Source organism: Phaseolus vulgaris, chromosome 11 (assembly GCF_051622355.1).
Source record: "Phaseolus vulgaris cultivar YP4 chromosome 11, ASM5162235v1, whole genome shotgun sequence".
In the NCBI taxonomy this organism is placed as follows: Eukaryota; Viridiplantae; Streptophyta; class Magnoliopsida; order Fabales; family Fabaceae; genus Phaseolus; species Phaseolus vulgaris.
In genome coordinates, this window is record NC_143508.1 from 53,609,515 (window position 1) to 53,631,706 (window position 22,192).

Below are 22,192 nucleotides of genomic sequence, written 5' to 3' on the forward strand. Positions count from 1 at the left end.
ATGGTTAAATAAAAAATTAAATTTGGTTTATAATTGAAAATTGTTATAATGAATATTAGTTTGTCATTAAAATAATAACCGATTTTGAAAAATCTAACAAATTTCATGTTAAAAATATATTTAACCATTCAAAGTAAGAATTAGATATGGTGTAACTTTTAGATGATAAAACTCACTTATTTTTCATGCTTTTTTTTGGTCAATGGTACAATTAGTGGAGAGAATCGTGAGGGCTCAAACTAATCACCATTTACGAGTTCGTTTATGTCGAAATTTGTGAATTTGCAACTTCTGTCACATGTTATACTTCACATATACGTGGTGTTTTTGGTATATAAGCTACGATAACGTCGTTCATTGTTGCTTTTTTTGCAGAAATTCCATTATGTTTTTCTCCAACTCAAAGAGACTTCAACAAAATTCTCGACAATCATGTTGAGCATTGTCACCATATTAGAATGCCAAAATCACTTCTCGAACAAATATATTGGTATCAATCGAGTTGATAAAAATTGGTTTATTCCATTCTTTATGTAAAGTTGTATGCAAATAAATAACACATTAAAACTTGATAAATGTCCAAATTCTTATTCACCTTCTGTGAAGAACAAAAAAAGACTTTGAATATGGAAGAAATTACTAACTTTACTTAATTATGCAGAAGCTGAGTCATAAGTTCATAACTTAAGATACTATTAGTCTGCTTTTATCAAATGAATGTAAAATTGTTACTAAATAAACCAGCTGCTTCAAAATTGTATGAATAAGAACCACTTCAGGTTGATCCAACCCTTATACAGATATACTACACCACTGCGTGATGCATTTCCACAAGTTCAGAAACAGAAGACCTACATCTCTACTAAAAGAGCAGGAATTAACTAGGCTCATTAAATAATGCTTGGCAATATTTGATTTCTGATCAATATTATGCATTACCTGAGAAAAAAATTTCTGAATTTCTAATATATACATAATGTTAGCTGAAACATTTACATGCTGATATACAAGTATGAAACACAATGTCAGCCTATAGCCTAACTTACTGAGACTGGTGCCTTGAATTTAGCTGTTTTACCTTTACCTCCATCCCATGCGGTTGTGAGGATGACCCTCCATCAGGTTGACCCTACAATAAAGTGAAATTTAAGGAATCAGAAGGGCTGAGAATATATATATTGGTGTACTTAAATAATAGTGATTTCTTTCATCAAATATGGCACTTAACATGCCACACATGCATTTGGTTGGTGCTAGCTAAAAGACAAACCCAAATGACAAACACATTGATCTTTCAAGGACCTCGAGGATTTTCAGTCTTTCAAGGACTAAAAGAACGAATTCCTAACCTTTTAGGGACAAAAATTACTATTTACTCAACAGTAAATATATAGCAGAGTCCATACCATCGCATGCATCCTTTGTGGGGCCATGTAACAGGGATCATGGATGGGTGCAATTGAGTTCAACTGTCCCTAAATCAAGATTCAACCCATAACCAGATGTTATAAATCTAAAACCCCAAACTACTAAAAATATTAGAAAAAACCCAAGAGTAGGCATTATATATTACCCGGTCTTGGATGCCTTGCTGGTTGCTATAATAATCATTACGAATAGCAGCTACTGAATTCAATTGGTGGCACTTCAACAAATTAAGGAGAGCAAATTATTCTTTGAAGTAACAGGAAGAAGATTACAACTGGTTAACTGCTACTATCACATTGAACTTCAAATTTCTAAATATTAGAGACAACCTACCATTCCCAAATCAATCCGCTGAGTAGCAAAATAGCCATCCAGATTCTGTGCCCTTGAGTTCAGCCGATCCTGTAACAGAGTTTTCCAAAAGGGCCAAAATTTCAGGATCCACACACACTCTTTTGTTTGTCACAATGCAAGCAGTAGAAATGGGAAAATGCCATACCATCTCTTGAATGCTCTGCTGTGATTCATATGAACAAGGAAGACGAGATGCTTGTGCATTGGGGTTTTCCTATAACAAATACTGACCATAAGATACTTTTCTATGATGAAATATCACAATCAGTAATGAATCTGACATGTACTTCAAACAAGAAGCACCAACCACTTGCTGCCAGCTAGAATCAACTCCCATAGCAATGATCTCTGGTTCAACGCTTACCTATTAAGCATCACTACATAAGAGGGGCACAAAAAAAGCTATCTGATGTTATGGAAACCGAGTCTGTAACATTAGCATTATGGCTGACACGACAAAACAAACCTTTCTTTTTGGAAGAGTACTATCCTTTTTGTTAGTATGATCAGCAGCATTACTAAGATTCACCTCTTGAGAACCAAAACAAGGAAGGTTCGGTTCTCTGACACTGTGAATTGTACCATTCAGGTTCTCACACTTTCTCAAAGCTTCTTCCAATACCTTTACAGCGGCAATGTACGTCTCGTATGATAAAGACCCTTCATCACCCAATTCAAAAGCTCGTTGACATAAATTTTTACAACGCTCAGTCCTAGAGTCAGAGACAACCACATCTGCCATAGACAGATTTCTCTCTGTCTGTCTGCTCTTGGCATCTTTTGTCCATCGTTTTAAAATATACTGAGGTGGGATGCTATGCACACCAGAAATCTGTAGCACAATCATTACATGCCTACAAAGATAGCCATTGAACTCAAATGAATAGCAGGAGCATGATGCTTCTGAAGTCGATTCATTCCAAGTCACAACAAAACCTTGATTGTCCTCAAAATCCTGAACCATAAAAATTTTCGTTGCCCCATCTTCGCTCTCTTTCCTTGGATGACAAGCAACAGCTCCCAAAACCTCACTCTGGAACTTCTTAAACACTGCATGAGTGTACAACTCCACCATTTGTTTACCAAAAGGTGATGGGGACTTCAACACTGGCTGTCTACGCAGCGTTTCAAAATCCGCCTTGGCTTCCTCCTCATACTTATCCCTCAACACCACTCTGTACTGCTCCATAAACTCTTTCACAGTAGTTTTCCTCTGCACATATTTATCAAACAGACAGTTCATGGCTTCTGATCTCTGCACAGTGGACATTCCTGCTAAAACCCTGCCATTCAAAAATGCAGGTACCCACTGTTTGCGATCCTCATAAATCTCACACAACCAACTCTCATCACCCATGTCAAACCTCTCAACCATCTCCCCCCACCTCTTCTCAAACTGCTCTTTTGTCCTAGACTTCAAAACACACTCACTAAACCCACTCATAAACTCCCCACCATGCTGATGCACCCACCGACCTAGCTTCTCTGGAACCTTGCTCAACACATGCCACAGACAAAAGCAATGAAAAGACTCAGGAACCACTTGAGCAACAGCTCTCTTCAGCACTTCATCACAGTCAGTGAGAATCACCTTGGGAGCATGTCCCCCCATTGCCCTCAACCAATTCCTCATCAGCCACACAAACGCAGATTCAGACCCATCAGACACAAAAGCCAACCCCAGCAACAAAAACTGAAGATGGTGGTTCACACCAACAAACGGAACAAAGGGCAATCTACACTCGTTTTTAACGTGAGTGGTGTCCAAAAGCACCACATCGCTAAAGTGTCTATAATCAAGCCTAGCCTTAGCATCCACCCAGAAAACACTCCTCAACCGCTGTGCCTCGTTAAAATCGGCCGCGTAAAAGAAATTAGGGTTTTCGTTTTGCATAGACATGAAGGTGTTAAGCAAAAATTGAAGGTCACCTTGGACGAAAGCTAAGTGTTGCAGTGTTTTTTTAACCTTGGGTTTCCTTGAGGAACTTGAGTTGTTATCATTATTATTGGGTTTAGGGTTACTGTGAATGGGGAAAATTTGGTGGTTATGGTGTTTGATGAAAGAAGAGATGATCCATGTACCGTGGGGTGTTCGTTTCACGTGCATAGAGGCCTTGCAATCGGTTTTGGCCCGGGCTCGGGCCCGTTTGGGTTTGTGCGGGCTTGGCGGGGCGCCGTAGCGAGTGCAGGCGAATTTGGCGTCGATGAAGTTGCCGGAAATTCGGGATCGCCGGCTGGCTTTGATTATGGCGGAGAAGCCCACGGATTTCGCGTGGGCTTGGTAGTAAGCGAAAGCTTCCTCCTTGGAATTAAACTCAGGCCCGGGCCCAGAAGCGGGCTCCGGCTCCATTTGAGTCGGCGATTGTGAGATGGGAAGTTCAATGAAATACAATTGGTGGGAACAAACCAAAATCTCTTCTTTTCCCTTCCTTTGGTTCTCCGACCACTTTAAATAAGCATTCTTTGTTTTGTAACCTTGGAGAAATAAATAAGGATGTTGTGGCCTAACATGTTCCTTTTTAACCAACTAGATATACAAAATGAAGTTAACATCTACAAAGTGTTTGAAAAATGTTCTGAACCACTCTTTCTGTAAGTACATTGTTGAAAAGCAAAAAGTGTTACAAATGTACAGTGTGTATAAAGCTAACTAGAAGAACAAATCCAAGTTTATTGTACCTAATCATGCAATAGACCTTTCTTGACATCTCTATGTTGTTGAACAATCAAAACTGAGCCATGAATATCAAGGTCTGAAGAGGCCAAGACATCACCAACTGTTCCTAGTTCTGGACACTCTTCCCAATCACTCATACCAATTGTTAGTGAACTCTGTCCTCTACCACCTTTTCCTACTATGAACAAAGAATACATGTCCCCTATCTCTTTCAAAGAATCCACAGTTTCTGCTCCATGCTTCACAAACTTCTCCACATACCCTATTTGCCCTGAAGTCACATACCTGTTGTAGAAGTCAACCATGAAGGTGTTGTCAATCTCATTCACAGTCTCCTCCCCAGACAATGACATCAGAATTTCGTTTTCCTCTGATTCTCCACTCTCTATCTGTTCGTTCTGTGATGAAGAACTCAGCAAAAATCTTATGATGGTCAAGTTCACGCGTGGACTTCCTGAAATGCGTAGGCTCCATGCAATAGCCTCACGGTCATCAGGGCCACCGAAGAAAAGTGTTGCAACATTTTGTATGCCTTCAGATGCTACTAGTTGTGAGAAGCCAGGTACCTTTGCAAGGCCTCTTTCCACTATCACACCAACTGAACAAGGGGCGTGTCTTAGCACCTTCTGATTGGTGATCCTTATACCCTCTTTTCCACTTTCCAATTTCCCATCAATGCGTTGGTGCTTGTGGAAGGGGAGTAGCACAATTGACACTTGGAGATCTTCTGCTTCATTGCACACATCTTCATACAATGACGGGAAAGAAGACACTGCCCTTCTTTGGTGGACTAGAATCTTTGTTTCTGCAGTGAAGGTATCCAAAGAATTGTTGATTTCCACCACATCATTGCCCCCATAGTCCTCATCGTCGCTAAGGTCAGCATTTTCTTTCTCGTGGTACAACAGGTTGGACTTGATCTTCTTCACAAGCTCTATTAGGTGCATTATGTAAGTGGTAGATGGTGATACTCTAGAGCCATGCATTGCTAGCACTGTGGCAAGTATGGCAGATACCTGTCGAGGGTCATACACACAAGCCAGAATTCGGAGCTCATCTTCCATTTGCTGTGGTTCAATTGCAGTGTAGTTGTTTGCAAACATTTTGTCTTCCCCTCTCACCAGAAAAGCCACAATTACTCCTGATATTATTGTGTTAAGTACTATTGATACCAACAGAACATTGTACGCTTCTGAATCGAAAGTCTGTGAATCAACACAAGAGCCATTGAATTAGTTTGCAAATTTGAGACGATTTCAATTCTGAGTAATGGATAAACTCCTTCGCATGTACTTGAAAGAGGAAAAGCTAGGAAGGTACAACGCATGGAGTTTTTCCATATATCAAAATCAACTTAACTTCTAAGCTTGTTGAATGAAAAGAGCTTCTATAAATTTAAGTTCATGAGTTGATGTTAGATTAAGCGATAACCTCAGTTCATTTCATCTTTTAATCCAAACAGGTTATGATTCAACAGAGTCAGGAAATATACTCACTATTACTTGCTTTGCTGCTGCACCAATGAATAGAAGATCGGCATAACCTCTAGTGTTCAATATGAAGCCAAGAAAAATCCCTTCACTTGTGGGGATTTTGAGGTAGCGGGAAACTAAAAGAGTTCCACCAAGTTTGCTTCCAATGCTCAATAATATCAATATGGCCATACAGGCCACACGCTGCAAGCTCCTGAAGACATTTATCAGGTCACACTGCAAGCCTAAGTAGCCAAAATATACTGGAAGAACAAAGTTGTAAATAGAATAACCAAGTTTGTGCAGCAATGTTCTAGCTGTTTTCCCTTCCTTGGGGAACAACAAACCAATGATGAAACAACTGATAATACTGTTGTAACCCCAAATCTCTATTATCATTGAGCTAGTCAGAAGCAGTAACAGAATGAGTAACAACTCAGGAGCCTTGAGGTACTTCTGGTTTCTATTTCTTGCGTTTAACCAAACTGCCAAGTACCTGTTTATGTAAACCACAAGGACAGTGATTATAACGCAACCTAGACCAGCAGAAATGTGATTTGGTTTTCTCCAGTTAATCATCACGTTGAAGAGCAACAAGCACCCCATTTCTGTGATCAATGCAGATGACACCGCCATACGCCCCACGTCTGATGCTGCAAACCTCAACTCTGCTGCCAAACGAATCACCATAGGGGAGCTTGTGTATGACACCACTAGCATGATGATCATGGAAAAATAATATAAAGGGGCATTGTCAATGGTGTTTAGCTCTTGATGCAAGTAAAATGAGACAGATAGACCAAAAACACCACCCATTAGGGCACCACCACAGGCTACAAAGCTGACCCTACGCAGATTGCGCATTGCGTAGTGAATATTCATCTCTAACCCAAACAAAAACATGAAATTTATGCGACAGAAGAAGCTCACAACTTCATAGTAATTTATTGAACTAGCAGGAAAGAATGTAGCCTTTATATAGTCAATGTGTGACATTGGACCTAGCGCCAACCCTGCCTGTCGAACAACAATGCAACAAAAAAGAGTCAATATTGATACCAACAGAAAAAAAAACTTCTTTGTTCAACATTCATTAACAACATTAAGGTCCTTGGTGATTGATTATTACCAGAATCTGTGCAATTGGTCCAGGTTGACCCACAGTCCTAAACACAACGTTGAAGACATGTGACACGACAAGAATGCATGACACTTGCATGCCCATTGAGCTTAGGGGGTTAACCAGATCATTGTTACAGAACATGGAGTGAGTGGCATCCATTGTGCTTCCAGTGTTTCTCAAATCTCAAACAAAAATTAAGAGGAATCAAACGTTACAGAAACAATTGATACGAGGTTCTATGTTCTGTCGATTTTCTTTTGCATGAGGGAATGATGCATTCTTTGTTTCAGATCCTAAATTATTGGTGAAAGACACGTAACACAACACAGACCCCTTATACTTTAGCTCATGTTAACACTTATTTATTATTTTTTACACAACTCAACAAATATTTTTCTGGCCACAGTAGTTATTATTTATATATATATATATATATCTGAAAATATTATTAAAATAATGAATATTTAGTTTTGTTATTTGAGAATAAAAAAAGAGAGTGAAAGACAAAAGTAGTTTAATGGTGGTGAGTTAATCTTGGGACTTAGTCAGAGCAGTCGCCTTCCAATTCCCATATCTCTGTCTTGTCATCTGCTGCAGTCTTTTCTCATAACTCCAATTTCTCTCTCTCTCTCTCTCTCTCTCTCTCTCTCTCTCTCTCTCTTTCAGCTTTGGCGCAAAACCCATCAAAAAGTTTTCACCTTTCTTCTCTCCAATTCCTTGCGGTAACAAATAGGTTTTTCAATTACTTCATTTTTCCATTGGGTTCTCTTCTTTGCTTTTCATTGTTCCAAACTGCAGACTAACCGTAGAGGGTCGATCGGTTCTCTTCCTTGGCTTCTACTGCACACACTATTTGTTGTTGCTGTGATTTCGCTCTCGTGTAAAATTGTTCTTTTATGGGCTTGATTTTCGAGGAAATCGATGATCAGAAAGCTGCTCACTAACTTTATTGTATTTCTGAAGGTGTTGGGATCGTGTTAATGACTAGAATTTTGTCAATTGTTGTTGCTGTTGACTCGTCTTTTTGTGGGTTCTCGTGCAGGATCAAGTAACGACTTTTGAGCTTGTTCTTGACCTCTGTCTTCCATGCCTTCGATCATGTCACCCCAGTGGCAAGACAAGGCTGCTGGTTTCCTTTCTTCCTCCGGTACCATTCACTAAATTGTTGCACTTTTCTCTTTCCTGTTTACTTTGTTCTTATTTGTAAGATAAAGTATAAATTCAAATCAACTCTTGGACAATTTGTACCTGAGATTTTGTGTAAATTAATTCCATGAACTTATTTTAATTCATGAAAGAAGGTTAATTCGTTTTGTTTGCTTTTTTTCTAGTTATTGAGAAGTTTGTTTTAATTAAGCTTTCTGGTCTCTGATTGTTCATGTATGAGTTTGATGTAGGAGTCAAGCTTAAAGAAGCCAAGGAATCAGCCGGAACATTTGTTGGTGAGGTCACCAAGGATACAAAAAGTAATGTGTCTGAAGTGGCTGGACGAGTGGGGTCAATGGTCAAGAGTCGGTGGGCACTTCTCCAGCAGCCATCCACAAGACATGCTGTGCAGGATCGCTTGATATCAGCGGCTGCTACAACTGGCACGCTCCTGAGGAGAGGCTTCTCAGGGACAAAGGATAAGGTGGTTGTGGGAAAGTCCAAGGTTGAAGAGGTAATTTAGTTGATTAAATGATTTTGGATTGTGATGGGTAACTTTTTAGAAAGGGATAAATGATTTTGTTCACAAGGTTTTCAAAACAAGAAACATAATGAGCACAATTTGTAATTTTAGTAAATGTTAAGTATATCAACATCAAATGAAGACAAAAAAAGTCTTATCATGGGATTTTTTTTTAACTGTGAGATCTATCTATCCTTTTCTTTTGGGTAAAGGGAGTGCCTTATCCAAATTGATTATGGATTATATAATTCTTTCAGTTGAATAGCTGTTATTCTGAACTTGGTATTAATCAAATGGATTTTTCGAATTTTCTTTGTTGTTTTTCTCTCTTCAAAAATCTTACTTGCTAGTCACATGCCACGATATCATCAGTTTGTTGCTCATAATCTTTACTTTCTTCTTTTTCTGATTTTCCATCATGTTGATTTATTTCAGGTGGCAAAAATTACAGCACAAAAAAGTAAGACTATCTTGACAGATATTGAAAGATGGCAAAAGGTAAAACGACATTTGGCTATCGCTGACCTGTTTTTCACTGTATGCGATTTGCTTATTCATACTGTAATTTTCTTTTGCAGGGAGTTGCAAGCACTGACGGTAAGTTTCTCAAACCACATGACGGAGAAAGAGAGCAGTTTTTCTCATGCATCACAGTCTTTTGTTGGCTATGTAGAATAGGTTCCATTATCCCCACAAGGCATCTTGGGATGAATTCCATTTTGATGTCTTTCAGTAACACTTTTGATTATTTATTAAGTCATATAGAAGTATGGCATTCTTTGTTTCTTGGTGTAGCTTTTTACTTTATATTTAAAATTTGATGCCGGCCTAGAACCTGCACAATGGTGCTTAATTATTAACTTATCATGATCCCAGTATTTGGAGTTCCAATTGAGGTTACTGTGCAGAGGCAAGATTACTGCAAACCTATTCCTCAGATATTGGTCAATTGTGCAGATTATCTTATAGTTTCAGGTAGCTATTTCTAGAGTAAGACTCCACATCCATGGACCAGTTTTTTTTTTATGTTTGCTTTTGATCCAATAGTTATTTTAAAAGCATTTGATCCAATATAATTTCATTATTTTTATTTTAAGCAGGTTTGAACTCGCCATATCTTTTTAAATCTGAAGGGAATAAAAGGGTTATTCAACAGTTGGTTTCTCTATACAACCAAGGTAATTCAACCATTCTTTCAGTGATGGGTATGTTTGAGATTATACTTGGATGATATTATACATGCTACTGTAATTGCTTTGCAGATTCTACTGCTTCAGTACCAGAAGGCACGAATCCTGTTGATGTAGCAGCTCTTGTGAAATATTACCTTGCTAGCCTTCCTGAGCCACTTACCACATTAGAGCTTTATAATGAGATTAGAGGTGCTCGGTCCAGTATATATTCCACAAGAAACATACTCAAGAGGCTTTCCAGTGTAAACTACATGACTCTAGAGTTTATAACTGCACTTCTACTCCGTGTTAGCCAGAAGTCACTTCTCAACAAGGTAGGAAACTTAACTTCAAATCTTATTCTTGATCTTCTTAAGTTTATTTTTTTTTATTGTTTGATCAATAATATTTTTCATGTTGTAATTGGAGCACCCTATTGTGCAATATATTTATATTTTGGTTGATCAAATATAGTGTTCGTGTGGTAAATGGAATGGAACACACTGTTGTCCAATATATTTATATTGGAACAAGAGTAATCATCAGTGTAAACTATCCTCATAAAAAGCATAATAAAACAAGAAAAGAAAAGAGATAGACTATGAAAAAGAATTATTAGCAAAATTCTCCTCTTGTAATATTATTTCTTCTTTCAATATCGCTATATTCTCCTTTAAATGTAAAAGTAGAAGGAAACATCACTATTTCCTAGATGCATAACTTGCTTGCTTTGTTATGATTACCTGCCTTCCTCAGTCCCTGCAATAGCGCTGTGCTTTACTATTATTGGTTCCTATCACTTGGGTGACCCTAAGAAAATTCATGTAGTCGTTACTTTTTTGTTAGTGCATAAAAATTGGATTAGAGTAGCATGCTGAAGATTGTTGATGTTTTCCAGATGGATGCTCGGACCCTAGCTATTGAAATGGCACCTGTTATTATGTGGCAAAAGGAAAGCAGACCTGAATTTTATCGTCAATATTGGAATCAAATGTCAAAAAGTCCTTCCGAAAAGAGTGTAGATACACCACTTGATAATACTGCCTGGGACATGCTTGCTGGTAAGCAAAATTATACTAAAACATGTAAATTTTTTAAGATAACCAACTCGACTTCAAATATTATTTACTATTTGACTATGGCCAAAATATTGGTGATCCCGAGGGGCATTGCATGAAATCACTCTAGTTCTTAAACAATGGGGATTTTCTAAGTCAAAATCATCTATATGTAATAATCTTAACTAAGCGTAAACTTTTATATTTATATTGCCATGTGAGGGGAAGACCAATAAAAGACCTAATAAGAGGAGTTGATCACATGAAAGATAACTGACTCAATAGGAGTTGATCACATGAAAGATAACTGACTCAATAGGAGTTGAGGAAGACCATTGGAAACCTTAAGTAGGCGGTTCAAATGCATAGTCTTCTTTTGTTCATTGGAATTATATTTCTAGGAATCTTGTTTGTTAAGGATCATGAATTTTGAGAATGTTATGAACATGTTTGGTCAGCCCAAATATTCACTATAGTGTTAAACAATATTTCATGGCTATGCTTGAAACTTTCTCCCTTTCCTAATCTTTTTGGACTCCCACCCCTTCCCATGGGAATGTTTTGATGGAAAATTATGAAGCCCTGATACTTCAAAAATAGGAACATATCCGTGTCAGATACTGATACTCATAGGATACTTCTAGATACATATCCAAAATGTATCCAAATATTTTTTTATTTAATTTTTTAAATATTTTATAAGATACTTCTGGGATACTTTTAGGCAATTCATCTAAAAAGTATCCAATCCTTTTTCATTTGATTTTTTAGGGATATAAGTTAGATACTTCTAAGTAGTATCCAAAAAAGTCTGTCTTACCACTATACCACTTATAAGTTAGATACTTACAAGTTTTCTTTTCTGTTTTTTTCTTTTACCAACTCACTACCTGACGAGTAAATGAAAGCACTTGTAATGATTATTTTTTATCCAATGAGAAGCATGACTCTGCAAGCCTTACAAAAGCAACTCTTGGGAAAGTTTTGTTTTGTAATTGTACAGCATTATCTTCGTTTTTTTTGTCTCACCTCTGTTTCACCAAAATTTTTCCGCATTTATTCTGATTTAATCTCTTCAACATTTTTCTTATAGGGTTGACACTGATTTCTGATGATTTTAAGCCAGTTTTGGTTAAGCAAATCAATATACTAGAGATGCAAGTCAATTACTACTAAAATTAACTGATTCTAGCTTCATCTTGGGATTACCTTTCTATAGTGTGAGGCTGAACATTTAAAAAATTCTTTGAGGTTGTATTTTGTTCATCTTTAATTGACATTGCATTCTACTCACTAGTTACTGCAGTGTTTTTAATGAGGGTGCTAAATTCATTTTAGCAGTTTATTAGTTTACTTCTATTGACTAAACTCCACCTGCAAAAATTAATGCAGATTATAGACTTATCATATTAGTACTGATTGGAGATTGCCATTTATTTTCTTGTTTCGTGTGTTGCAGATGATGGCGAAGCCATAGATGCATCATCTCCTATTCCTTTGGATGATGGCACGCCAGTAGACTTTGGTGCAATTGAAGTTATTCAGTTGCTAGTGGAGCATCATAATGCAATCTTCACAGATGCAAATGAGACAGTCTGGAAATGAATTGTTTTACTCATGTTCCTGTATTTATTGGTTGACTTGGATATACTGGTCTAGGAATATTTTTTCCCCCAATCTGGTCAAGAAGATCATTATTAAAGTTATCCACAATCATCAAGCTGCAGAAAGATGTTGGATATTACTGGTCCGGTTCTAGTGATAAGGGTATCTGTTTTTCGATTTAGTTTGCTTTTAGGAGTGACGATTTTACTTCATGAGAAATGTTAGTAACACTTATATAACACACTCTTATACACACTCTGTGATTGGTTGAAAACTACTGAAAGAGAATCATTAAAATGAGTAGTTGGACCCTTCAAAATTTGTGAATTCCCATAAAATTCAATCAATTGTAGTGTGTGTTCAAGAGTGTGTTAGAAATTTGTGTTGGCATTCCTCTTCATATATGGGGGTAAAAGTAGCAAACTTATTGTACAGTCATAATTGCAGAAATTATTGTCACTATTGTGCTCTGTTATTGTGGTCTTTTTGCATGGATCTATGATATGTGATCTTTGTTTCTGGTTGATAAAATGAAGTATCTACAAAATATGGGAAACACTCAAATGTGCAATATTAAGTTCCTCCACTAACTAGATATTGTGCAGCTTGAGTTTTTCCATGATTAAATCAAGTAACCTGATATAAGTTCATACATTGGCAAACATCTAGTTTTGACTGTATACCACAAAAGGATGGCACATGTAAATGAGGAAAACGATTACAGGGCATAGCAGTTAGCACTCCAATCAAAAGATCACAGTTCATTGTTCTGTTGGGGTTGGATTGTGCTCAAAGTATTCAAAAATCTCATTTGGGAAGTCCTTAAATAAGCCATTTGAAGTTGTAATTTGAGAATTTTCCTCCAATCCAAGAGTTGGCAACAACCCAGTCTCAAGCTTCTGGCTGCACACACATTCTGAACATTTATTCTCCTCGAACCCTTCCATAAAATTTGGACCAAAGGACTCTGGAACAAGGTCCTGGTACTCTGGGAACACTGGAAAGTCCATTAGTGGATCAGGGAGTAGAGGGAAGTTATACCCCGATGAAGACTCAAACGATGGTACTGTGTGAAGTGGGGTGGCCTCAACCTCAACTGCACTCAAGTAATCATTTTTCAACTGCGGATAGTTTGGCTTTATCAAATCTGGAAGGTTGATCATCTCGAACACATCAGTGTTTCCCATGTAGGAAGTAGGGTAAGAAAGGTTTTCCTCCACCTCATTTGAACTGCATGGAGGAGCCTGAAATACATATATATTGATCACTCAATTCATGAATCAGCTATATTTTTATGTACTAAATCAAAGCATTTTATAAAAGATATGAAAACCTTGCTACTATAAAATTGTAGTCACATCGAAGTTTGCTATAAAACATACGCATATAAGTGGTATAGTGGAAGTGATAAAGTTCTTGTTAAAGATCATGAGTTCAAATTAAAAGTGGAACACAATCATGACAAATGATTATTGTTATTTGAGGTGTTAATCTAGCTAAGATGTCAAGTTGCATAGTAATATCTAACTTGTTATTCTAGCTGAGATGTTAAGTTGCATAATAATATCTAACTTTGCTATAAAACACTTTTCAATTCATCATTAATCATGACTCACGCATCAATGCAATCGTATTCTATTGCCTTTTTACTTATAAGCAAAATGTGCAATAATACAAGGCAAAACCTTGAATGTGTGTAATTTCTGACCACTTTAGTAGTAAAGACTCTCCCAAACTTAGGATGGTCTAATGAAAAAACAAAATGTTATATAGACACTGGATATATAGATACATACCTTATCCACTAGCAGTGGAGTAAGAGGAGTTTTTCCCTTGTTTTTCTGCAGCTTTAACGTTGGTGGCTTCTGCAACATCCTCTCCAACCTTTTTCTCCTACTGCTCCAAAAGTTTTTCACATCATTGTCCGTTCTCCCTGCCAAATACGTTGCAATTTTCGCCCATTTGTTCCCAAACTGTGCCTGTAACTCTATCACCAGTCTCTCTTCTTCTGCCGTAAACTTGCATCCACTACACATTTCAAACTTTCCTTGTAAAACAAACCAATCAAATTTTGTACATCATCATGAGTAACACCAACACCATCGCCATTATCAATAGTAGCAACCAAAATTACTTTTTTTAACTATAGTTTCATAGACTGCACTAAAATAGGGGGAAAATGAAGGATTTTACATAAGACTTTTGATCCAAAAATGGATCAGATTTTCTTCATAGTTTTCCCTCACAGGGTCAGATTCTACATGCTCCAACTTTGTGGGATGGATCATAGGATAAACAAACAGATAACTTTGTCATTCCTACTGTATATCAGTCATGCATGGGATAACACAACAAAGAATTCAAGCATGCATGCAAAGAAAAGGGTGAGAGAAAGAGAATTAGAAGTGAAGTTACGTCTTCAAGTTTGGTCTAAGTTTGTTAACCCATCTAAGGCGACAAGATTTTCCTGTTCTTGGCAACAAGCCTTTGGATCGAATGGAGCTCCACTCCCTTGGACCATACTTTCTGACATGTCTCAGAAGCACTTCATCTTCCTCTCTACTCCATGGCCCCTTCTTCACATACCCTCTTTCAAACTCTCTTTCCATTTCAATGCTTCTTCCTCAATCTTCACCCCTTTTGCTTCTTCTTCAATCTTCACCCCTTTTGCTTCTTCTTCAATCTTCACCCCTTATGATCTTCACCCATTATGCTTCTTCCACCACTCTAAATGTTTTCAAATGGATATGCATGCATTTGATACTCTGTGCTCACACTCCTTCCTCCTTCATGCACCTCCTCCTCTAGGATATTCTCTTTTCTGATGTTTCTGACGTGGCAGTAGCTGATTTGACATGCCTTTTGGTGGCGCAGGTGGGCGCAATGCAGAGGATTGCTGCTCCCCCCACTTTGCACTTTCCACGGTTTTGACGGTTATAGTGGCAACATGCGCCATTTGTTTGAGTTCAAAATTTAAGGTTTCTTCTTCAAACTGCCCCAAACACTTCCATCTATATTTTATTCAGTTCAAAATTTAAATATTTCAAATTCAAACATTTTTAAATTATAAATTCACGGCTAAATGAATCTGCCATATTTTAAGAATTTAACTATAATTTAGAGAAGACATTTTTTATGTTAGAATCAATACATAATTTAGTGGGTATATGCATATATCATATTATATTATATACTTGCAGATTTTCAATCCTATTCTTTTATGAAACAAAAAATAATTAAATTGATCGATATATACGCGTAGTGTTATCGGTTTAATTTCTTTCGTTATTGTTTATGTATTTTTAGTTTAGTTCATGTAAACATGATAAAATTTTTAATTTGAATTTTATAAATAAAATACATTAATCTTAATAGAAATTAAAATTACTATATGTATAAATTCAATTTAAAAAACGAGTTTTTCAGTTTTGTTTTCTCTCGGTCTGAGACTTATTACGTTTTATTCCTTAGATGTTTTGATATGAAATTTTTAACAGAAGTGAGTTGTGGCCAAGGTTTCAACCTCAAATTCGTCCCACAAAATTTGTAATAATTTTTTTATTTGTCAGTGCCAGGGTCGAAAGGAAGGTTTGTCTCTGTGTGTGAAACTATTTTTCACACTTTTGACATTTGACCCTAGTTTCCTCAACTTTTTTCCAGAGCTCATATTACGTTAAAAAATTCCAAAAAATGATGTGATAATTTGGCTGAGATTTGAGTTCCAAATTTGTCCCACAAGATTTGCAATAAATTTTTTATTCATCACTGCCAGGACTGAAAGAAAGGTTCGGTTGTTTGTGACACTGTTTGATTTTCTTCCTAGGTATACTCATTCGTTTGACCTGAAATTTGTCGTGTTTTTTTTTTTCCAAATTCAGTCGAGATTCTTACATGAAATTTCAACAAAAAAATATTTCGAGAGAGTTTTTCTGAAATTTTGTGCAAACCAATGCTATCCTCTAAAAAAATTTGTGAAATTTTGCCATACTTTATGCAATTTGATTTTGGGTCCATATTGCGTTGAAAAATCCTGAATAAATTCACACACATACTTTCATATGTTGTTTGCACCCAGCTAAGGAGGCACGTCCACAACCAAATCACAAAAATTTTGCCATACTTTCTGCAATTTGATATAGGGAAAAAAGTTCAAGACGTTTTGTTTTCGGAAAACCAGTTTTGTTCACTATCGATCTGAGACTTACTACGCCTTATTCCTTGGGCCTTTTGGTATGAAGATTTTACCACACATTCATCACTGTGTGTATTAGGTTTTGGTTGAGATTTGAGCCCTAAATTTGTCCCACAAGATTTGCAATAAATTTTTTATTCATCACTGCCAGGGATGAAAGGAAGGTTCGTTTATGTTAGAAGCTGTTTGATTTTTTTTCTAGGTCCGTTTGACCTGATATTTGTCGCGTTTTATCCCAAATTTTGTCGAGATTCTTATCTGGAATTTCAACAAGAAATTATTTCGGAAGAATTTTTCAGAAATTTTGTGCAAACCAAGGCAATGGCTCTACCAAATTTTGTGAAATTTCGCCCAAATTTCTACAATTTTATTCTAGGTCCATAATGCGTTGAAAAATCCTGAAAAAATTCACACAAATACTTTCATATGTTGTTTGCACCCAACTAAGGAGGCACATCCACAAACAGATCACAAAAAAGAGATATGGGAAGGAAAGCAAGGACATTTTGTTTTCGGAAACCAGTTTTGTTCACTCTCGGTCTGAGACTTACTATGCCTTATTCCTTGGATCTTTTGATTTGAAATTTTTACCAGACATTCGTCATTGTGTGAATTGTGTATTGGTTGAGATTTGAGCTCCAAATTCGTCCCACAAAATTTGCAATAAATTTTTTATTCATCACTACCAGGGCTGGAAGGAAGGTTCGTTTGTGTGTGATACTGCTTGATTTTTTTGCTAGGCGAATACTCATCCGTTTGACCTTCAATTTGTCGCGTTTTTTTCCCAAGTTCATTCGTGATTCTTACATGGAATTACAACAAAAAATTATTTTTGGTGAATTTTTCAGAAAATTTTGTCCAAACCAAGGCTATCCTCAACTAAAATTTGTGAAATTTCGTCCTACTTTCTGCAAATTTTATTCTGGGTCCAGATTGCGTTGAAAAATTCCAAAAAAATTCACACAAGTACTTTCACATGTTGTTTAAGCCCAACTAAGGAGAACCGTCCATAAACAAATCATAAAAAGGAGATATAGGGAAGGAAAGCCATGACGTTTTGTTTTCGGAAAATCAGTTTTGTTCACTATCGGTCTGAGACTTACTACGCCTTATTCCTTGGATCTTTTGATCTGAAATTTTAACCAGACATTCGCCATTGTGTGTATTTAGTATTGGCTGAGATTTGAGCCCCAAATTCGTCCCACAAGATTTCTAATAATTTTTTTATTCATCATTGCTAGGGTAGACGATAGGTTTTTTTTTGTGTGGTACTTTTTGATTCTTTTCCTTGGAGAATACTCATCCGTTTGGCCTTCAATTTGTCGCGTTTTGTCCCAAATTTATTCGTGATTCTTACATGGAATTAACATAGAAAATTATATTGGGTGAATTTTTCAAATTTTTTTGTCCAAACCAAGACTATCCTCTACCAAAATTTGTGAATTTTCGCCCTACTTTTTGCAAATTTTATTTTGGGTCCAGATTGCATTGAAAAATTCTGAAAAAATTCACACAAGTACTTTCATACGTTGTTTGAGCCCAGCTAAGGAGAAATGTCCATAAACAAATCACAAAAAGGAGATATAGGGAAGGAAAGCCAGGACGTTTTGTTTTCGGAAAACCAGTTTTGTTCACTCTCGGTCTGAGACTTACTACGCCTTATTCCTTGGGTCTTTTAATCTAAAATTTTAACCAGACATTCACCATTGTGTGTATTCAGTATTGGTTGAGATTTGAACCCCAAATTTCATCCCACAAGATTTGTAATATATTTTTTATTCATCATTACCAGGGCTAGAAGGAAGGTCTTTTTTTTATGTGGTACTGTTTGATTCTTTTCCTACGAGAATACTCATCCCTTTGGCCTGCAATTTGTCACGTTTTGTCCCAAATTTATTCGTGATTCTTACATGGAATTAACCCAGAAAATTATATCAGGTGAATTTTTCAAAATTTTTTGTCTAAACCAAGGCTATCCTCTACCAAAATTTATGAATTTTCGACCTACTTTATGCAAATTTTATTTTGGGTGTAGATTGCGTTGAAAAATTCTGAAAAAATTCACACAAGTACTTTTATACGCTGTTTGAGCCCAGCTAAGGAGAATCGTCCATAAAAAAAAATCACAAAAAGGAGATATAGGGAAGGAAAGCCAGGACGTTTTGTTTTCGGAAAACCAATTTTCTTTATTCTCGGTCTGAGACTTACTAAACCTTATTCCTTCAGTCTTTTGATCTGGAATTCTTACGAGACATTTATCATTGTGTGTATTGAGTATTGGTTGAGATTTGAGCCCCAAATTCGTCCCACAAGATTTGCAATGAATTTTTTTATTCAGCATTGCCAAGACTGGAAGGAAGGTTCGTTTGTGTGTAATACTGCGGAAAATCAGTTTTGTTCACTCTCAGTCTGGGACTTACTACGCCTTACTCCTTGGGTATTTTGGTCTGAAATTTTTACCAAACGTTCGTCACTGTGTCTACTGAGTTTTGGCTGAGATTTGAGCCCCAGATTCGTCCCACAAGATTGGTAATACATTCTTTATTCATCACTGCCATGGCTTAAAGGAAGGTTCGTTTGTGTGTGAAACTGTTTGATTTTTTTCGTGGGTGAATACTCATCCGTTTGGCTTGAAATTTGTCGCGTTTTGTCCCAAATTCAGTGGAGATTCTTACGTGGAATTTCAGGAGAAAACTATTCGGGAGAATTTTTCAGAAATTTTGTGCAAACCAAGGCTACCCTACCAAAACTTGTGAAATTTCGCCATACTTTCTGAAATTTTATTCTGGGTCCGTATTGCGCCGAAAAAATTCACAGAAGTACCTTCATATGTTGTTTGCACCACGGTAAGGAGGCACGTCCATAAACAAATCACAGAAAGAAGATACGGGGTAGATAAGCCAGGACGTTTGGTTTTCGGAAAATCAGTTTTGTTCACTCTCGGTCTGGGACTTACTACGCCTTACTCCTTGGGTATTTTGGTCTGAAATTTTTACCACACGTTCGACACTGTGTCTACTGAGTTTTGGCTGAGATTTGAGCCTCAGATTCGTCCCACAAGATTGGCAATAAATTCTTTATTCATCACTGCCAGGGCTGAAAGGAAGATTCGTTTGTGTGTGAAACTATTTGATTTTTTTCGTGGGTGAATACTCATCCGTTTGGCCTGAAATTTGTCGCGTTTTGTCCCAAATTCAATGGAGATTCTTACGTTGAATTTCAGGAGAAAACTATTTCGGGAGAATTTTTCAGAAATTTTGTGGAAATCAAGGTTATCCTCTACCGAAAGTTGTGAAATTTCGCCCTACCTTCTGAAATTTTATTCCGGGTCCGTAATGTGCCGAAAAAATTCACACAAGTACCTTCATATGTTGTTTGCTCCCAGGTAAGGAGGCACGTCCATAAACAAATCACAAAAAGAAGATACGGTGTAGAAAAGGCAGGACGTTTCGTTTTCCGAAAACCAATTATGTTCACTCTCGGTCTGGGACTTACTACACCTTACTCCTTGGGTATTTTGGTATGAAATTTTTACCAGACGTTCGTCACTGTGTCTACTGAGTTTTGGCTGATATTTGAGCTCCAGATTTGTCCCACAAGATTGGCAATAAATTCTTTATTCATCACTGCCAGGGCTGCAAGGAAGGTTCGTTTGTGTGTCAAACTATTTGATTTTTTTTCGTGGGTGAATACTCATCCGTTTGGCCTGAAATTTGTCGCGTTTTGTCCCAAATTCAGTGGAGATTCCTACGTGGAATTTCAGGAGAAAACTATTTCGGGAGAATTTTTCAGAAATTTTGTGCAAACCAAGGCTATCCTCTACTGAAACTTGTGAAATTTCGCCCTACTTTCTGAAATTTTATTTTGTGTCCGTATTGCGCCGAAAAAATTTACACAAGTACCTTCATATGTTGTTTGCACCCATGTAAGGAGGCACGTCCATAAACAAATCACAGAAAGAAGATACGAGGCAGAAAAGCCAGGACGTTTCGTTTTCGGAAAACCAGTTTTGTTCACTCTCGGTCTGGGACTTACTATGCCTTACTCCTTCGGTATTTTGGTCTGAAATTTTTACCAGACGTTTGTCACTGTGTCTACTGAGTTTTGGCTGAGATCTGAGCCCCATATTCGTCCCACAAGATTGGCAAAAAATTCTTTATTCATCACTGCCACGGCCGAAAGGAAGGTTCGTTTGTGTGTGAAACTGTTTGATTTTTTTCGTGCGTGAATACTCATTCGTTTGGCCTGAAATTTGTCGGGTTTTGTCCCAAATTCAGTGGAGATTCTTACGTGGAATTTCAGCAGAAAACTATTTCGGGAGAATTTTTCAGAAATTTTGTGCAAACCAAGGCTATCTATCCTCTACCGAAACATGTGAAATGTCGCCCTACTTTCTGAAATTTTATTCTGGATCCATATTGCGCCGAAAAAATTCACACAAATACCTTCATATGTTGTTTGCACCCAGATAAGGAGGCTCGTCCATAAATCCATCACAGAAAGAAGATACGGGGCAGAAAAGCCAGGATGTTTCGTTTTCGGAAAACCAGTTTTGTTCACTCTCGGTCTGGGACTTACTACGCCTTACTCCTTGGGTATTTTGGTATGAAATTTTTACCAGACGTTCGTCACTGTGTCTACTGAGTTTTGGCTTAGATCTGAGCCCCAGATTCGTCCCACAAGATTGGCAAGAAATTCTTTATTCATCACTGCCAGGGCTGAAAGGAAGGTTCGTTTGTGTGTGAAACTGTTTGATTTTTTTCATGGGTGAATACTCATCCGTTTGGCCTGAAATTTGTCGCGTTTTGTCCAAAATTCAGTGGAGATTCTTACGTGGAATTTCAGGAGAAAACTATTTCGGGAGAATTTTTCAGAAATTTTGTGCAAACCAAGGCTATCTATCCTCTACCGAAACATGTGAAATGTCGCCCTACTTTCTGAAATTTTATTCTGGATCCGTATTGCGCCGAAAAAATTCACACAAGTACATTCATATGTTGTTTGCACCCAGGTAAGGAGGCACGTCCATAAACAAATCACAGAAAGAAGATACGGGGCAGAAAAGCCAGGACGTTTCGTTTTTGTAAAACCAGTTTTGTTCACTCTCGGTCTGGGACTTACTACGCCTTACTCCATGGGTATTTTGGTCTGAAATTTTTACCAGACGTTCGTCAATGTGTCTACTGAGTTTTGGCTGAGATTTGAGCCCCATATTCGTCCCACAAGATTGGCAATAAATTCTTTATTCATCACTGCCACGGCCGAAAGGAAGGTTCGTTTGTGTGTGAAACTGTTTGATTTTTTTCGTGGGTGAATACTCATCCGTTTGGCCTGAAATTTGTCGCCTTTTGTCCCAAATTCAGTGGAGATTCTTACGTGGAATTTCAGGAGATAACTATTTCGGGAGAATTTTTCAGAAATTTTGTGCAAACAAAGGCTATC

General features: G+C 37.2%; 4 protein-coding genes across 15 annotated transcripts; 1 reads left to right on the top strand and 3 right to left on the bottom strand.

The window, feature by feature from the left end:
- Positions 1 to 890: 890 nt before the first annotated feature.
- Positions 891 to 4,405, bottom strand: LOC137820706 (protein FAR-RED IMPAIRED RESPONSE 1). Of its 6 annotated transcripts, none has more exons than XR_011082671.2 (7): positions 2,249 to 4,282; positions 2,070 to 2,146; positions 1,928 to 1,996; positions 1,762 to 1,830; positions 1,574 to 1,645; positions 1,407 to 1,475; positions 891 to 1,129 (listed from the first exon to the last, which is right to left on the bottom strand). XR_011082671.2 is itself a non-coding variant. In XM_068624927.2 (7 exons), exons 1-7 carry the CDS (start codon positions 4,130 to 4,132, stop codon positions 1,043 to 1,045), a joined length of 2,301 nt encoding a protein of 766 aa, XP_068481028.2. In that variant the 5' UTR covers positions 4,133 to 4,405; the 3' UTR covers positions 891 to 1,042. The 6 variants fall into 6 exon arrangements, 2 of the variants coding, with proteins under 2 accessions (XP_068481028.2, XP_068481020.2); XR_011082672.2 differs by having other exon boundaries at positions 1,407 to 1,469; positions 2,249 to 4,269; XR_011082673.2 differs by having other exon boundaries at positions 2,090 to 2,159; positions 2,249 to 4,269.
- LOC137820700 (cation/H(+) antiporter 2-like) lies at positions 4,343 to 7,213 on the bottom strand. Its single transcript, XM_068624903.2, has 3 exons — positions 7,061 to 7,213; positions 5,956 to 6,948; positions 4,343 to 5,664 (listed from the first exon to the last, which is right to left on the bottom strand). Exons 1-3 carry the CDS (start codon positions 7,211 to 7,213, stop codon positions 4,462 to 4,464), a joined length of 2,349 nt encoding a protein of 782 aa, XP_068481004.1. The 3' UTR covers positions 4,343 to 4,461.
- A 346-nt stretch (positions 7,214 to 7,559) lies between these two features.
- LOC137817747 (small G protein family protein / RhoGAP family protein) lies at positions 7,560 to 13,089 on the top strand. Of its 7 annotated transcripts, XM_090297025.1 has the most exons (11): positions 7,567 to 7,776; positions 7,853 to 8,017; positions 8,097 to 8,201; positions 8,452 to 8,714; positions 9,159 to 9,221; positions 9,302 to 9,320; positions 9,600 to 9,698; positions 9,824 to 9,901; positions 9,986 to 10,230; positions 10,794 to 10,956; positions 12,413 to 13,089. In XM_090297025.1, exons 3-11 carry the CDS (start codon positions 8,141 to 8,143, stop codon positions 12,556 to 12,558), a joined length of 1,137 nt encoding a protein of 378 aa, XP_090153151.1. In that variant the 5' UTR covers positions 7,567 to 7,776; positions 7,853 to 8,017; positions 8,097 to 8,140; the 3' UTR covers positions 12,559 to 13,089. The 7 variants fall into 7 exon arrangements, with proteins under 7 accessions (XP_090153149.1, XP_090153150.1, XP_090153146.1 ...); XM_090297023.1 differs by having other exon boundaries at positions 7,560 to 8,017; XM_090297024.1 differs by lacking the exon at positions 7,853 to 8,017 and having other exon boundaries at positions 7,560 to 7,776.
- Positions 13,090 to 13,237: 148 nt separating this feature from the next.
- LOC137817772 (putative transcription factor MYB58) lies at positions 13,238 to 15,167 on the bottom strand. Its single transcript, XM_090297027.1, has 3 exons — positions 14,974 to 15,167; positions 14,355 to 14,586; positions 13,238 to 13,802 (listed from the first exon to the last, which is right to left on the bottom strand). The coding sequence occupies exons 1-3, from the start codon at positions 15,165 to 15,167 to the stop codon at positions 13,320 to 13,322; spliced, it is 909 nt and encodes a 302-aa protein (XP_090153153.1). The 3' UTR covers positions 13,238 to 13,319.
- Between the last annotated feature and the right edge of the window lie 7,025 nt (positions 15,168 to 22,192).

Bases quoted from the DNA above. Each gene is read 5' to 3' on its own strand.
- LOC137820700 (XM_068624903.2), bottom strand. From the start codon at position 7,213: ATGGATGCCACTCACTCCATGTTCTGTAACAATGATCTGGTTAACCCC. The intron at 6,949-7,060 runs GTAATAATCAAT...GTTGTTCGACAG, and splicing joins GACCAATTGCACAGATTCTG to GCAGGGTTGGCGCTAGGTCC. The intron at 5,665-5,955 runs GTGAGTATATTT...GTTGATTCACAG, and splicing joins CAGCAGCAAAGCAAGTAATA to ACTTTCGATTCAGAAGCGTA.
- LOC137820706 (XM_068624919.2), bottom strand. From the start codon at position 4,132: ATGGAGCCGGAGCCCGCTTCTGGGCCCGGGCCTGAGTTTAATTCCAAG. The intron at 1,997-2,089 runs GTTGGTGCTTCT...TATTTGTTATAG, and splicing joins ATTCTAGCTGGCAGCAAGTG to GAAAACCCCAATGCACAAGC. The intron at 1,130-1,406 runs GTATGGACTCTG...ACTTTATTGTAG, and splicing joins CACAAAGGATGCATGCGATG to GGTCAACCTGATGGAGGGTC.
- LOC137817772 (XM_090297027.1), bottom strand. From the start codon at position 15,167: ATGGAAAGAGAGTTTGAAAGAGGGTATGTGAAGAAGGGGCCATGGAGT. The intron at 14,587-14,973 runs GTAACTTCACTT...TGAAATGTGTAG, and splicing joins CTTAGACCAAACTTGAAGAC to TGGATGCAAGTTTACGGCAG. The intron at 13,803-14,354 runs GTATGTATCTAT...TATGTATTTCAG, and splicing joins CTCCACTGCTAGTGGATAAG to GCTCCTCCATGCAGTTCAAA.
- LOC137817747 (XM_090297020.1), top strand. From the start codon at position 8,141: ATGCCTTCGATCATGTCACCCCAGTGGCAAGACAAGGCTGCTGGTTTC. The intron at 9,902-9,985 runs GTAATTCAACCA...ATTGCTTTGCAG, and splicing joins GGTTTCTCTATACAACCAAG to ATTCTACTGCTTCAGTACCA. The intron at 10,231-10,793 runs GTAGGAAACTTA...GATGTTTTCCAG, and splicing joins AGAAGTCACTTCTCAACAAG to ATGGATGCTCGGACCCTAGC.